Below are 16,055 nucleotides of genomic sequence, written 5' to 3' on the forward strand. Positions count from 1 at the left end.
CAGCTGCCTGGAGTGAACTGAGTGACAACCAGTGTGTTCAGCTCTCTCCTGCCTGTGACATCCAGAAACCTCAGTTTTCTTTAGACAACATTGTCTGATGTTCTCTGTGTTCCTGTGGGCTCAATGTGAAGAACTGTGGAGCCCAGCTTGCCCTGCACACCAGGACCCTGTCCCTGCACTGCCCCGTGTTCCCTTCCATAGCCAACCTTGCTGCTCCAGCCAAACACTGGGGGACACCTGCATCCTGTGAGCTCCTTGCCACCATGAGCTGCAGCTCCTCACTTCCACACTGAGATTTAGAATCTGAATGGGACCTTGATTGTTCACATTCTGACCTAGGGTTGATTTCTTGTTAATTTCATGGATTGAGAATACTTAGAGTTTTGGTTTGGTTTGTTTTGATTTTTTTTTCAAGAAATAAATGGCAGATGGAGAACCTTCCAGAATCTGGGTCACTATGCTGTATGTATCTGTTGGGACAGGATGAGACTGTGGCAGCTGAGTGTGAACATGGCTGTGCCCAGGTGTGCTCAGTCCGTTCTGATCTGTGATAAGGTCATTCCTAGGCTGTGTCACCTCTGTGTTCTGATCTCTCCATCACTATGAGGCGCATGCTGAGAGTCTGTGATCACAAGGACACAGGGAAGGCCTGAGCCTTGCCCTGTCCCCAGGATTATGAGCCCCCAGGGCTAAACATCAGAGACGCAACTAGAGATCCTTTAATGTGCTGGGTGCACAAGACAACTCATCCATTTCCTCCCACACATTTGTTGTAGCTACTAATGATGCCGTGTTGAAGCTCCCCTGGGCTCTCCCTGTCCCTGCTACTCTGGTGGTTTCTGCTTCTCCTTCTCTCCAGCTTCTCTTCCAGGGGTCCCAGGTGTAGGATGTGATTTTTTGTAGAACTCTCAGGAGCACATCTACAGATGAGATAATTGGCTTAGTTTTTTAAACCCATTTTTAATAAGGGTTCTTAAATGCTTAACCTCCTTTATCGCCCACCACCCACCAGAAGTAGAGAAAAGGAAAGGACATGAAGACGGGGGAAGTGCACCTGTTTAGAAATGGTTCTTCAGAGCAACTCCAGTCTGCACTGTCAGGACATCAGCGGTTCAGTTCACAGGAATCAGCAATGGCAGCTCGATGCAGAAGCCAGGAGGTTCAGCTGTTTGCTGTAGTTCCTTGGGGCAATTTCAATCTCCAATCGTCAGGATACCAGCAGTCCAGGTCTGCAGTGTCAGGATTGCAAACCCAAATCATCGGCTGTGTCAGGACCCAGCAGAAACTGCCAGGCCTCCACCAAATCTGCACCAGTCAGCAGGAATGACCAGAAGAAGTTCTCTGCTATGACTCTCAACAAAGTGAAGATCAAGGAAGATGAAGACTTGAGACCAAGGTAGCATTGCAAAGCCAGCTATGCAAGCCCTCCATCACTGTCCATTGTGTCCTATTATACTCCCTCCAAATATCACGTGTTCTGCTCATAGGCCTGTAACCATTTAAATTATGTAATATTTATACCAATAGGACACAGGAGGCATAAACTGACACACAAACCTGCCAGCTCAGCGAGGAAACTTTATTTTCCTAACTATATAGAAGACACCTATTGCAAGCCCAATTCTACACCTAAACTGCCAGCTCTTTAGAGATCTCTTTCTATCTTTCAGGCTACTCTGCCTTTCTCTTCAGCTTCTCCAAACCCTAGAGGGCTCCTTAGCTCTCCTTCCTAGATTTCTGTTTTCCCTGTGTCCTACCAGATGCTTCTCTGTTGTTCCTGCAAAGCCAAAGAGGAAATGCCCATCACTTACCCAGAGCTCCTCCCATAGAGCCTCTTCCAAGCTGAGAGAGAGAGAGAAAAAGAGAGAGAGAGAGAGAGAGAGAGAGAGAGAGAGAGAGAGAGAGAGAGAGAGATCTGTCAAAGGTCCGATTACTTATAAAAGAAGTCTAGCTCCTCCCATCCACCCTTGGCAGGCTGTGCCATGTCATGGGATTTTTCTTCTCAGGGATTGCTAGCTTTTTTTCACCACATTTACTTTGGCATGGATCCCATGGGTTAGAGTGGGAAGTCTTTCCCACATGCAGCTGGCTTTTGCTGAAGTGCCATTTCTGTGGGGTTGCTGGGGACAGGAGAGGTGTTAGCACTGTGGACAGCTCCTGCAGTGTTTCACCAAGGCTGCAGGCTGAAGCTGGAAAGAAAGGGTCGCCACCATGGACAGCTCCTGTGAGGCCTGCAGAATAGCAGCCCCCATTTTTTTTTTTTTTAAAGATTGATTTATTTATTATATGTAAGTACACTGTAGCTGTCTTCAGACACTCCAGAAGAGGGCGCCAGATCTCGTTACGGATGGTTGTGAGCCACCATGTGGTTGCTGGGATTTGAACTCTGGACCTTCGGAAGAGCAGTCGGGTGCTCTTACCCACTGAGCCATCTCACCAGCCCGCAGCCCCCATTTTTACAGCTCCTGTGGGATGCTTTACTGAGGTGGCCCCTAGACTGGAGCAGGAAGGAGAGGCCTGCCTGAACTTTGACGGATTTAGCCTTAGGGGCTACAATAAGCCAGGATATGTCCCTTCTCCCTACGCTGTGTCTTGTCAGATATTAAGGCACAGTGATGGAAAAGGGAGCTGTATTGGTTACTTTCCTGTTGCTGTGATAAAGCATCAAGTCCAAGGAAACTTCTAGAAGGCTTATCTTGGGATTACGGTCCCAAAGAGTTAAGAGGCCATCAACATCACAACAGCAAACACCAGGCACGGCAGCAGGAACAGCTGAGAGCTCACACCTCCAACCATGCCCCCAGTGACATAAATCCTCCAGTAAGGACACACCACCTAAGCTTCCCAAAACAGTACCAACTGGGGACTACGTTTTCAAGTGACCAAGAATATGGGGGTTATCATATTCAAAGGACCACAGTAACTAACACAGACAGTGACACCCAAGCTCTCAGGGCAAATATAGGATCTCTCAGGTTTAGTACCAGGAAAATGTTAGCGAATCCCAAAATCCAGACAGCAGCCTATCTGATGTAATCACAGTAGGGCATTTTTAATATGAGCTACCTCAGGCCATTGTACATTGTCATGCAGGACAGTTTTTGTGATGAAGCATCCCAAATATCTATCAGAGCAAGGCTTTATAATAAGCAGCAAGTGGGGGGTGGTGAGTGTGCAAGCATCTCATTGGAGAGCTACTGTGGCCTGTAACATAATTGGTTGGTGTTCAGAGTCATATCTTAAACTTAATTTTTGCTTCCCAGTGTATTGGTGGCCGTTAGACTGAGGATGGGCTTGTAACCTGGAGACGCAGGTCTTTTGGGGGGAGTAACCTGTAGTCACAGCTTTTCTTGGGGGTTCACCTAGAGACTGGAGCTAGACTCTGATTTTGTTGGGAGGTAACTGGGAAACTAATTCTAGGTACCAGGCTGTTAGTTTGCCTGAGTTCAAATTCTCTAAAATGGAATCTGAATTTAAAAGATTTGACCTCTCACAGGTGGCAGCTGGCTGGCACTGCCACAGGTATGACCTGGGCAAGAAGGCTTGGTTCTCCAGAGTTACCCAAGGCAATGCTGGTACCTATCTGGCCAGGAAATGCTTTTTCTAATGTCATGGTGGGCATCTCTTGTATGTGCCAAATCCAAGAATGAAGGGACTTTCCAAAGGAAATGTTCAAACCTAATGGTCTCCAAGGGGACCATAAAGATGGCCCAGAGAATAAAGGTACTTGCCACCAAGTTTGGCTCTCTGAGTTTGATCCATGGAAGCCACATGGTGAGTGGTGAGACCTGAGTCCTGTAAGTTATCCTCTCAGCATCACATAGCCATCACGACATGCATATCCCTACACATAATTATTAAATCAATGTAATAAAATAAAAAAGGAACCATGATGGTTTCATATTGAAGGACATGAAAACACATATGTATGTGGACACCTATGTGTAAGGACAAGTATGTAAAAATAGTGTCCAGTTTTCCTCCAGACTTACCTGTGTCCGAAACCTGTGGTGTGTGTTGGGGGCAGCGGGAGTCAGAAGACAACCTTGGGTACCCAGTTCTCTCTCCACGTGGGTTCTGGGGGACTGAACTCAGGTGGTCAGACTCAGTGGCAAGCACCTCTACCTGAGTCACCGCACCATCCCTAATTGGTGCCACAACCCTGTTTTTGGAGGTAATGAGAAATTGAACCCGGGACCTGCCGTATACAAGGTGGACACTCAAGTCACTGAGTCACATTCTCTATGTTTGAAAACCACTCAGCAGACATCTCTCTGTCATTGCAAAGGCCCTTACTAAAGCTTTAAGATAAAGATAAAATTAGAGACCATCTGTTAAAAAATAGAGATGGGTGGTGTACAAGAAGCACTTTTGGAACACAGCCCTCTCATCTGAGGACCTAAATCTAAATGAACCAGGCCTGAAGAGGAAATGTTTGGTTTTTTGGGGACTCAGTTGTTTCATGTTTTTCTGGAAACTGTCTTATGACAGGATGTTTTTACTGAAGCAGACTTGTGGTGCTTTTCTGGAAGCTACCTGGAAAAGGGGCATGTGATGTTTAGATAGAGCTTGAGAGATGCCCTCTTGAGAGAACACATGATGTTTGGATAGGGTGTGAATATAACCCAACAGACCACAGATGACACTGTGTGGAATTGGTTCACCGTGCCACTCTTTGCTGGTCTTCGTTGGGCTTTGCTGATGTTGGTCTTCACAGACGATGCTGTGGCATTGGTTAGCCTTGCCTTCTTTGCTGATCATTTGTCATAGCTTTGTAGAGAGAAATGAACCAAAAAACTTCTGATGGTGTTCCGGCAGCTCCTTCCTGCTTCTGCAGACTCAGGCCGATTGGTACAACTTCAAACTTGCTTCTTAAACTTAGATTGCTGACTGGGGTACTCAACTGTTGATATCCCGACAAGACAGACTGGACTCTGCCCAAAGAGCTGTTTCTAAACAGGTCCACACCCTCCTTTATCCTATTAACATTTCCTTTCTATTTACTTTGGTTGGTAGTGAGCTAGAAGAGAGGTTAAAACTTTTTTTTTTTTTTACCTTCCATAAGAAACATTTTTTTAAATAGGTATTTTCCTCATTTACATTTCCAATGCTATCCAAAAAGTCCCCAATACACTCCCCACCCCCACTCCCCTACCCACCCACTCCCACATTTTGGCCCTGGAGTTCCCCTGTACTGGGGCATAAAAAGTTTGCATGTCCAATGGGCCTCTCTTTCCAGTGATGGCTGACTAGGCCATCTTTTGATACATATGCAGCTAGAGTCAAGAGCTCTGGGGTACTGGTTAGTTCATAATGTTGTTCCACCTATAGGGTTGCAGATCCCTTTAGCTCCTTGGGTACTTTCTCTAGCTCCTCCATTGGGGGCCCTGTGATCCATTCAATAGCTGACTGTGAGCATCCACTTCTGTGTTTGCTAGGCCCCGGCATTGTCTCACAAGAGACAGCTATATCTGGGTCCTTTCAGCAAAATCTTGCTAGTGTATGCAATGGTGTCAGCGTTTGGAAGCTGATTATGGGATGGATCCCTGGAAGGTTAAAACATTTAAGTAAGCTTATTAAACTAGGTTTGGGGAAAATATAAACCTACACAGGGCAATCAGAATGTTTCATGTGTGTTATGTTAGCAATGTTGCATTGGTGCTGGAGGACATCAGACGTTTTTGTAGACTGAGCACTGTGGGGACAGATTGGGAAGCTCCTTCTCGTGGACTCTGTGACCCTGAGGAACCCAGGGCTTCTCCTGTTCAAACCTTCTCTGCAAGGTAGTTAGGAGGCTCAGGTCTAAATTAGGCCCTGTGGCTGCAGAGAAAAGAATCAAACAATCAAGGCAAAAAAACCCAACATGGTGTCACTTCCGAGTAAAATTATGGAGCTGCAGAGACTGTTCCGAGGTGAAGAATGCTTACTGCTGTTCCAGAGGACCTGGGTTCAGGTCCCAGCTCTCATCCACTTCTAAGTCCAGTCTCAGAGGGGATAGGGTGCCCTCTTCTGGCCGCCTGGTGAACTCCCTGCTTATGGTGCATAGACATACATGGAGGCAAAACACCCATATACATAAATATATTTTTTTAAAAGAATGAAAAAGAAATGAAGGGAAATAAGATTTCTGTAAAGAGATCCCTGCGCAGTATTGGGGGGTCACTACAGCATGTAGGAACACCTCTAAAACTTAGTGCAGGACTGTAGGGTCCCCTGCACTAGATGTACACACTGATCTTAGGAATTCAGCAGGGAAGGGAGACATCGACACAACTCCCCCTACAGAGTGGACCCTGATGCTACTTGGTCTATGGAGTCTGTGTGTTTGTTCATTTATGCTGTTTGTGTTGATTGCCTTGTTGTAGCTCAGGTGGGCCTTGAATTCTTTATTTTATTTTATTTTTTAAAGATTTATTATGTACAGTGCTCTGCCTGTATATGTGCCTGTCCACCAGAAGATAACGGTAGATATTACTATAGATGGATGTGAGCCACCCCGTGATTTCTGAGAATTCAACTCAGGACCTATGGAAGAGCAGTTAATGCTCTCAAACTCTGAGTCTTTTCTCCAGTCTTGATCTGTAATTCTTTTTTTTTTTTTTTTTTTTGGTTTTTCGAGACAGGGTTTCTCTGTGTAGCCCTGGCTGTCCTGGCACTCACTTTGTAGACCAGGCTGGCCTCGAACTCAGAAATCCGCCTGCCTCTGCCTCCTGAGTGCTGGGATTAAAGGCATGCGCCACCACGCCCGGCTGATCTTTAATTCTTGACCCTCCTGCATGACCTCAGTATGCCGTATTGTGTGTGTTGTGTGTGTGTTTGTCTTTGTGTGTCTATTTCACTGTGACTGGAGAGTGTGGTGTTGAGTAACAATCAGGCGAGGAGCCCGAGGTGTAATCTCACTCAGAAGCTGTGTTCATAAGGACCCGTGAAAACCACAAAACAGAGGATTGGGGGCTGAAAGGAAAATCCCTGGCTGCTTCAGTATGAAGAAGGCATAGGCGACCACAACTCCCTGCCTTCCCCAGCATTCAAAGCTGACAGCCACTTAGATGATCAGGAACTGGAGCTGCTCCTACTCCTGTGTCCTGCTGCCCCCTGGCGGCTGTGAGCCGCATCGCAGCTCCCAAGAATCTTAGGGATGGACTGGGCTCTATGTCAAATGTCCCTCCAGACTGCAGAGTCCAGGAACTTCTGTCCAGCTTCACAAGCCCGTGAAGCTGTCCGGGTCACACTGAGGAAGGGCCACACTAAGAAACCGGATATCCCTGCACAGCCCGCCACAGCACAGCATTAGTTGTTTTCCTTTTGTGGTTGCTGTTGCCCAGGATTTACCCCAGGGCTTCCTGCCTGTTGACCTTGTCCTCACTGAACTACACACCAGCTGAGCTTGATGTGACCACCCAAAGAAAGGGTCCTGGGCTTCTCTGGGAATGTCTTCAATCCCAGCCCTCGGGATGGCGGATCTCTGCATTCTTCAACCACATAGCAAGTTCCAGAACAACTGGGGCTATAAGGTAAAACCAGAAGACTGGGATCCCCAGGACTGACACCTGGAAGGGGGTGGTGGAGTAGGTGAGAAAGTTGTAATAAGTGAGAAAGGAGCATGGATGCCCGGGGTGGGGTCTGGGTGAACTTAAGCGCCCCAGCCAAGGCCCTGGGAAGTGAATGGGGTAAAGGAAATAACCTCAAATTACTCTTTTTTCCTTGACAGCGTCTTTCACCTGGAATTTCACCCACCCTGTAGATGAGACCTAGGGATGGCTTCCTGCCACTGAGCTGTATCCCAGCTTTACTTTTAAGACTTGGTCCAGGCTGGCCTTGAACTTAATCTGTAACTGAAGCAGGCTTTCCATCCAGTGCCTGAGGCCCCCAATTTGCAAGGGTTACAGGTCTGCAAACCAGCCTAGCTTTTAAGACTTGGTCAAGGTTGCCAGGCTGTTGCAGCACACACCTTTAATCCCAGCACTTGGGAGGCAGAGGCAGGTGGATCTCTAAGTTCCAGACCAGCCTGGCCTACAGAGTGAGTTCCTGGACAGCCAGGGCTTCACAGAGAAACCCTGTCTCAAAATACAAACAAACTGGTCAAGGATGTACTCTAGAACCTGTGGGCCATGACCCCTTTGGGGGGCCAAACAACCCTTTCACAGGGGTTGCTTAAGTCCATCAGAAAACACAGATATTTATTAGTATTCTTCTTTTTTTTTTTTTTTTCAAGACAGGGTTTCTCTGTATAGCCCTAGCTGTGCTAGAACTCTTTTTGTAGACCAGGCTGGCCTCGAACTCAGAAATCTGCCTGCCTCTGCCTCCCAAGTGCTGGGATTAAAGGCGTGTGCAACCACGCCCGGCTATATTAGTATTCTTACTTTTGAAAAAAAAAAAAACAAGATTTATATATGTAAGTACACTGTCTCTGTCTTCAGACACTCCAGAAGAGGGAGTCAGATCTTGTTAAGGATGGTTGTGAGCCACCATGTGGTTGCTGGGATTTGAACTCAGGAACTTTGGAAAAGTAGACGGTGCTCTTACCCACTGAGCCATCTCATCAGTTCCTATATTAGTATTCTTTTTTTTTTTTTTTTTTGGTTTTTTCAGGACAGGGTTTCAGGACAGGGTTTCTCTGTGTAGCCCTGACTGTCCTGAAACTCACTTTGTAGACCAGGCTGGCCTCGAACTCAGAAATCCACCTGCCTCTGCCTCCCAAGTGCTGGGATTAAAGGCATGTGCCACCATGCCCGGCTAGTATTTTTTTTTTTTTTTTTTTTTTTGGTTTTTCGAGACAGGGTTTCTCTGTGTAGCCCTGGCTGTCCTGGAACTCACTTTGTAGACCAGGCTGGCCTCGAACTCAGAAATCCGCCTGCCTCTGCCTCCCGAGTGCTGGGATTAAAGGCGTGCGCCACCACGCCCGGCTAGTATTCTTAACAGTAGCAAAATCACAGTTATGAAGTAACAATGAAAATAACTTTAAGGTTGGGGTCAGCACAAGGAACTGTGTTAAAGCATCACAGTATTAGGAAGGTTGAGAACCACTGCTCTGGAGTCTGCAAACTCCTTACAGAGGTGGGGCAGAGGGCAGCGGGAAGGGTCTGAGTCACATGAAAATGACAGAATCTGTTCTGGAGACAGGTCCACCCCTGCCTCAATGCATGGCTGCAAGTGTTACAGGCCCTCCATCCTCAAAGGAGCTGTGACAGCCACTTAGGGGCTGACACAGACAACCTCAGAGTCTGTGTGGATTATTCCCATGGTAGCCCTCAGGACAGCACCCAAAGCTACCACATTCCCAGGCCTTGGGACACGTGCCACCCTCCTGGAGAGCTACAGTCCCCTCCTGAGCATCTATGCCACCCCTGGGCCAGAAGCAGCAATAGACCTCGGGGTACTATCCCACCCTCTTCCTGATGCCCACCAGGAACTGACTAGGTCTACAATAAAGACATGCTGGAGAATTCAAAGGCTCAGGGACAAAGGAGAGGACACAGTCCCAGCACTGTAAGTACTTATTATTGCCACAGAGTGAGACCCACCACGAGGTGATGTCACTGTTCCAGCAGAGCCCACAGATCAGCTACAGGGTGGCCTGCACCTCTCTGTCCTAAGAGCTGAGGGTCAGTCAGAGCCTGGGGTGGTGGAAGCTCACAGGCTGTGAGTGAACAGCAGAGGAGCTGTCCAGACTGGAAATGAAGGTCACCTCACTCAGAAGCAGGGAGTGGCCTTGGGTGCACTCTGTTGAGGCAGAGTCCTGGCAATGGAGGCTGAGAGGGGAATGTGGGAGCCATAGAGATAAAAGGGATGGGAAAGGGATCCCAGGTGACAGTGTGTGACACACAGAGTCCACTGGAGTTTAGGGTCCTGGGGGGGGGGGAGAGGGTCTGAATCAGAAGTTCGGCTTGTGTTTCTTCAGCTCTACCATGAGATGATGGATGTTGATGAGCTCAGCCCTGGCCGGGAGTGCGCGGAGCTGGGGCTGGGACAGCACCCGGTGGAAGCGATGGTAGAGTTGGATCAGCTGGGTCAGTGCCCCCTGCACAGAGGAGAGTCGGGGTCAGACTCATGGTGACTGGAGCTGTCAGAGCTTCACCAGAATCTCGGGCACTGATGCTTGTTGGCCTTCAAGGCATTTGTGTGATGCGGAGCCCAGGGGAAAGAGTGAGGAAACAGACAACCATGGGACACAGGCAAAGGGCTGGGAGTGGCCAGTCACCTGAATGATGCTGGTTCCATTTCGGAAGTTGGTAAAACTTCGCATTACATCCTGACTCAGGGACTCCACTGACGCCTTCCAGGAACTACCAAAGCCACGGATCAGCTGAGTGACTCGGGCTGACCGCCAGAGGAAAAGGTGTGTCAGAGAGCAACCAGGCCTGGTGACCATCCACCAGGCACAGAGCAACCAGGGCTGATGACCCAGCAAGGCCTGCCGAGGCACATGTGTGCTCATCATCAAGCCTAGCTTTCTTGGTATTCTCCAGCCAAATCTTCACTGCTGCGTTACCTCCCCTGTGACTCCCAATTCTCAACCACCCCCTGAAGCCCCCCCCCCCGGCCCTCCCCGGCCCCCCGCTCATTTTCCCTATTTCCCACTACCCACTGCACCAGGACAACATCATATACCTTCCTCCCCTCGGAGCCGCTCAGCCTGCCCACGTTCAATCAAGGCTTCAGCCTCCTTCACGAATGCCACCAGACCCCCGAAGGGGGGAGACAGCAGCTCCTCAATGAACTCCTAGAGAGAAGTGCAAGCACACACAGGGTCAGACTCCTGGGAGCAAAGGACCCCCATTCGGCACAGGGATGTCTAATGACCTGCCAGACAGCAGCCTCTGTGAGCTTTCCACCTTAGGTGGTGATGTCACAAGGTGCAGGGGATGTCCCCAAGGGTTTTCTCCAGAACCAAGAACCAATAAGCTGGCTCATCAGGGAACAGTGCTTGCCACTGGTCCCCAGAACACAAGGTGGAAGAAGGAAGAAAAGAGCCCACTCTTAGAAGTTGTGACCTCTGACCTCCATGAGCTTCAGATGTGCCTGTGTGAGCTTACATGAGCACACACACAAACAGTTCCCTGCAAAGCAGAATGAACATACACACAGGGTTATAGTGCATACACACACATACACACAAGGTTATAGTGCACACACACACATACACACAGGGCTATAGTGCACACACACACATACACACAGGGCTATAGTGCACACACACACACATACACACAGGGCTATAGTGCACACACACACATACACACAGGGCTATAGTGGATGCACACACATACACACAGGGCTATAGTGGATGCACACACATACACACAGGGCTATAGTGCATGCACACACATACACACAAGGTTATAGTGCACACACACACACACATACACACAGGGCTATAGTACATGGACACACACACAAACATACACACAGGCTATAGTGCACACACACACGTACACACAGGGCTATAGTGCACACACACATACACACAGGGCTATAGTACACATGCACACACATGCATACATACATGTAGCTATAGTACACAGACATGCATACATAAATTGGTATAGTTCTATTTTGCTTCTAAGCTATTAGTCCCTTGAAAAAGTTAAATGAAACAGACTAGCAACAAGGCAGTGGGTTGTACTCATGACTGCACACGGAGGTCAGTCCAACAGCATCATGGTCTTCCTGCCACACCCAGGCCCTACCTGTGTCCGAGCATTGAGCAGCTGCTGGAAACTCTCCACCTCTTTGCTGTCATCAGCAGCCCGCTCCTAAGGAAGACAAGACGAGTCAGGAGCTTGGGAACCTTCACTGTCGCCATCACTTCCCCTTCATTCCACCCTGAGGACACTGCCAGGATCCAGGGGGTAAAGCACTGAGCTCAGGCATTGCTCACAAGCTGTAGGGACCCCCGTGGGAAGAGCAGCGTTACCATCAGCACCCCGAGCATCATGTCATAGTTGTTGATCAGAAACACAAGCTGTTCCTTCCTGGAGGAGAACTCTGCAGCCACTCGGAGGACAAAATTCTCCACCTCCACCTGCACAAGCCAAATGAAAGCAGCAGGTTAAAAAGCAAGGACACAGGTCCAGTCCCTCTGCTGGCAAGTCTGTCCTGCCTAGCCCCACCTGGAGCTGTCCCAGCAGCTGCAGCGTGCGTTCATTGGGGATCGTCTGGTTGATGCTGACAAGTGCAGAGGAGAACTCAGCATAGCGGCGTGTGATCTGGGAGCAAGAAGGGAAGGCTCACACCTGCCTGACTGGCAGACACAACCCTCAGATGCCCCTGCAAGTTCTGTCCCCAGTCAGGACAGAAGTTGTCTGCCTAAGTTGATTCCTTCGGCAGTACCCAACCCACCACTCAGTGTGACCACAGACCCCCTTGTTACCCTCACTCTCCCTTACATAGTGGGGCCGAGTGTCCAATCCCCCAAGGCGCTGGGGGTCAGTGCTGCGGACACTCTGGACATTCATCTCCAGGATCAGCTCAAACCGAGGCCACAGCAAGGCAAGCGCCTGCTCCCAGTACCTGCAGGCTTAATCAGAGTCAAAGGTCAGCTGGCTGGGGGTGCAGTCTGCCCAGGGGAGCACAGCACCCTTCAGGGTGACGGTGAGTGGGTGTGCCCGATGCCAATGCTGCCCCTGGAACACAGGAATGGGAATAAGGGTGAAGGGCATCAGGTGAGGCAGAGCCCAGAGTCAGGATGGAGTTGTTTGCGTAACATAAAAAGCTGACCGCATCAGGACACCAAGGACCAGAGCTCAGTGACCTGTCCAGGGCAGGGACGTCCCTCTTCGCTGCAATGTTGCGGAACCGGAGAACAATGTGGATACAGAGAAATACAGCAATGGCGTCGTAGCAGTCAGCCAGGTAGGACTCCAGGTGTTTCTGTGGCAGACAAATCAATGTTACCTTGTTGTTCGAGTGGCTGTAGGCAAACAGATGTACATTTCTTTGGGGACAAGGCACTGGCCAGGGAGACCAGCTTCTTCCCTGTCCACAGGCACCTCAAGCGGCCTGACCTGCTCACGAGCCACACTTATGTAAGTTCCCCACAGCAGAAGCTGGGGCTGAGCTTGGGATGGGAGCTCCAGGGCCAAGGTTTAGAGAACACTCATTCTCCAGGAGTTGCTGTCTGCCTGTACAAAGGCCCAGAATTTGGGAGCTCACCAGTGTCATGGAGAGCGTGCGGCCCATGACGGCGTGGAACAGGTCATGTGCAGCCGGGCCAGACACGATGAAAAATTCACAGATGAAAAGATATTCACGGCAAGAATTGTCAAGGAGGGCATAGTGCTGGCTGCGGAAGAGCGCTTCGAAGGGATACTACCGAGACAGAGAGAGACGTGGATGGGTCTCGCACTGACCCCGTGGATGTGGAGACTCAGCACAGTTTAGTAATCAGAGCTCACAAGACCACACACCCAACCTCCAGGCAGGGAGGAGCACCCTGAACAGTCACTGAAGATAGGGCACAGGTCACAAGAAAAGCCCTCCCCACTGACTGCTGCCCCCACATTCACTTCAGCTGTTGCCTCCAACAGTCACGCCTCAGCCAGTCTCCCTCTGCCCACCTCTAAGTCCATGGCTCCTAACTTCACGCATCACAGCAGGCCAGGGACACCGCCCCCCCCCCCCCACACACCAAACTAACACTCAGGGAACTGATCCTGGCCATGGAGGGGTTGCCTCACCATACCCTCTGCTCTCCACGCTGGGCAGTATGGGGCACCAGGATGGGGGCCTCTAGCTCGGCTGGTGAGATGACAGCACCACGGGTGCCCAGAGTAAAGATGGTGTTCCTGCTTCGGAGGGATGGCTTCGAGAAGAAGCGTGAACAGCATTGGAGTCAGGGAAACCAATGAGACCGACTGCACCAGGCCCAACAAGCCAAGACCCGAGTCCCAGGAAACTAAATATGGCCCGGACAGCCCTTTCCAGAACCTGAGCCTTGCTTGGCCTGACACCCTTAATGGCCGTCAAGGTTTTACAAACCCTCAGAAATAAATGTGAAAATCTGTCAGAGCGGCGAGTGCTTCTTAGAGAAAAAGCTCTCGATTTCATGTCCTCAAAGGTTGAGAACCACAGAATGTGTAAGAAACACAGCCCTGGGCTGGAGAGATGGCTTAGGGATTAAGAACACTGACTGCTCTTCCAAAGGCCCGGAGTTCAATTCCCAGCAACCATATGATTGCTCACAAACATGTGTAATGAGATCTAATGGTGTGTCTGAGGACAGCTACGGGGTACTCATATACATAAAGCAAATAAATCTTTAAAAAAAGAAAAGAAAAGAAAAGAAACACAGCCTGCAGGCTGGAGCCAGATGTCCACACCATGGTCCCAGCCATGAGCCCACCCCATGAGGCTCTCCTCTCCAGGATATCTTTCTTTGCTGTGTCTTCAACACCCATTAGGTCATCTTTCTCAGCAACTTCCTCGTACTAGAGAAAATAACAGAGCTGAACCATCACTCCCCACCAGCAGCAGGTGGGGACTCCATCCCTCCCCCTCCTCCCCCTCCCCCTCCTCCCCCTCCTCCTCCCCCTCCTCCTCCATGTCTCCAGCCTGGCTCACCTGCACTTTCATGAGCCGCCCCAGGTAGGATCGATAGTAGGACAGGTAGATCTTGCTCAGTGTCTCTACATACTCATCCCTGATCTCCTTGGCTGTAGCCCGCTCATTGCCCAGCAGGAACTGATAGAAAAACCTTGGAAGGACCAGGGCAAGTCAGACTCCCTGGATGCCCACGCTGCACTGTTGAGAGGCTCACAGGCCACCCGCGCCTACCCTGCGCCCACCCTGCGCCCACCTGTACTTCAGCAGGGCCGCCTGGGGGATCTGGTAGTTGGTCATGGGCTTTCTGAAGGAGTAGATCTTCTGGAGAATGAACTCCCGGATCTTCGTCACTGCCTAGGCGTGGGGAACACACGGGCCATGAGGCAGGGTGGGCTTTTACTGCACGGCAGGAACGGGGTGAAGATGAAGCAAAGGGAACAAATGCTTCGGTTGTGTTCTGGTTATGGAAACAGGGTCTCTCTGTGCAGCCCTTGCTGGCCCGGGACTCACAGAGGTCTGCCTGCCTCTGCCTCCTGAGTGCTGGGGTTAAAATCCTGCACCACCACACCTGGCCTTATTTTTCCAGATTGTTTCATTTTGTAAATATTAAAGGCTTCATAATTTGCGTGTCATCTCTTACTTGCACAGGGACCATGCTAATCTTCTCTGTCTTGTTCTAATTTTAGTATCTATGCTGCCAAGGCGAGCACTGCTTGTTTTTGAGGCAGGGTCTCATGTATCTGTAGCTGGCCCCAAACTCCCGCTTCTTCTTTCACCTCCCGAGTGCTAGGACAACAGACTTGTGCCATCATGCCAAAGTATATGGCACTGGGGACGGAACCTGGGGCTGCATGCATGCTAAGCAACCGCTCTGCCAACTGAGCCACATGTCAACCTTCTTTAGATTTTCAGGGGATCTGGAGGGCCAACCACGCACTGCCCAGCAGGAAGCAGTGTGAAGCTCCTGGGAAGCTGATTCTGAGCAGACCACTCCCCACCTTGACCCGGAGCCGGTCGAGTACGCCTCTGACGTCAGCACAGGCAGCGGTGCCCATGGCCTCCTGCTCTCTGACCGCGGCTGCCTTGGCATCCAGCTCCTGTAGCTGCTCCAGGAACCTGGGCTCAGTCACTGGAGCTTCCAGAATTGCTCTGAGGAGCACGGGAGGATTGGCGTGGTTAAATGGGGTACCCCACAGCCCTGAGAGAGCACCCTCACCCCTCACATGTCATTTCTGCCTTTCTCTGTGGTCTCATGCCTTCAAGATAATATGTACAAAGTTTTCATCTCCTGAGCCACACCTCCTCATGTAGCCTTGGAGCACTCCTAACCTGTGCCCTATCAAATGGCTGCTAAAGCAGGGTTCGAAGTTCTTAATCCATCCATTACAAGATCTCACTCTATAGCCCAGGCTAGTCTACTTGCAGCCATCCTCCTGTCTCAGCCTCCCAAGCATGTGATTACGGGCATGAGCCGGCACACCTGGTTTCTAGATGGTACCAGACAACCCCAG

At 50.0% G+C, this 16,055-nt stretch overlaps 1 protein-coding gene and 1 non-coding gene across 2 annotated transcripts; both read right to left on the bottom strand.

The window, feature by feature from the left end:
- Nucleotides 1-9,858: 9,858 nt before the first annotated feature.
- Nucleotides 9,859-15,662, bottom strand: LOC147000447 (vacuolar protein sorting-associated protein 52 homolog). The gene is made up of 14 exons (XM_085832771.1): nt 15,543-15,662; nt 14,798-14,898; nt 14,563-14,695; nt 14,372-14,429; nt 13,685-13,818; nt 13,156-13,311; nt 12,755-12,873; nt 12,390-12,513; nt 12,114-12,209; nt 11,918-12,025; nt 11,691-11,756; nt 10,612-10,723; nt 10,202-10,320; nt 9,859-10,021 (listed from the first exon to the last, which is right to left on the bottom strand). The coding sequence occupies exons 1-14, from the start codon at nt 15,597-15,599 to the stop codon at nt 9,875-9,877; spliced, it is 1,530 nt and encodes a 509-aa protein (XP_085688897.1). The 5' UTR covers nt 15,600-15,662; the 3' UTR covers nt 9,859-9,874.
- On the bottom strand, nt 15,144-15,254 carry LOC147000448 (U6 spliceosomal RNA). The gene has a single exon (XR_015046011.1). It is a non-coding gene; the product is annotated as a U6 spliceosomal RNA (small nuclear RNA).
- Nucleotides 15,663-16,055: the final 393 nt, after the last annotated feature.

Source organism: Mus caroli, unplaced genomic scaffold (assembly GCF_978045245.1).
Source record: "Mus caroli unplaced genomic scaffold, Mus_caroli_1 scaffold_18, whole genome shotgun sequence".
Classification (NCBI taxonomy): domain Eukaryota; kingdom Metazoa; phylum Chordata; class Mammalia; order Rodentia; family Muridae; genus Mus; species Mus caroli.

Bases quoted from the DNA above. Each gene is read 5' to 3' on its own strand.
- LOC147000447 (XM_085832771.1), bottom strand. From the start codon at position 15,599: ATGGGCACCGCTGCCTGTGCTGACGTCAGAGGCGTACTCGACCGGCTC. The intron at 13,819-14,371 runs ATATCCTGGAGA...AATGCTGTTCAC, and splicing joins TGAAGACACAGCAAAGAAAG to GCTTCTTCTCGAAGCCATCC. The intron at 12,210-12,389 runs GTAAGGGAGAGT...TCTTGCTCCCAG, and splicing joins TGGACACTCGGCCCCACTAT to ATCACACGCCGCTATGCTGA.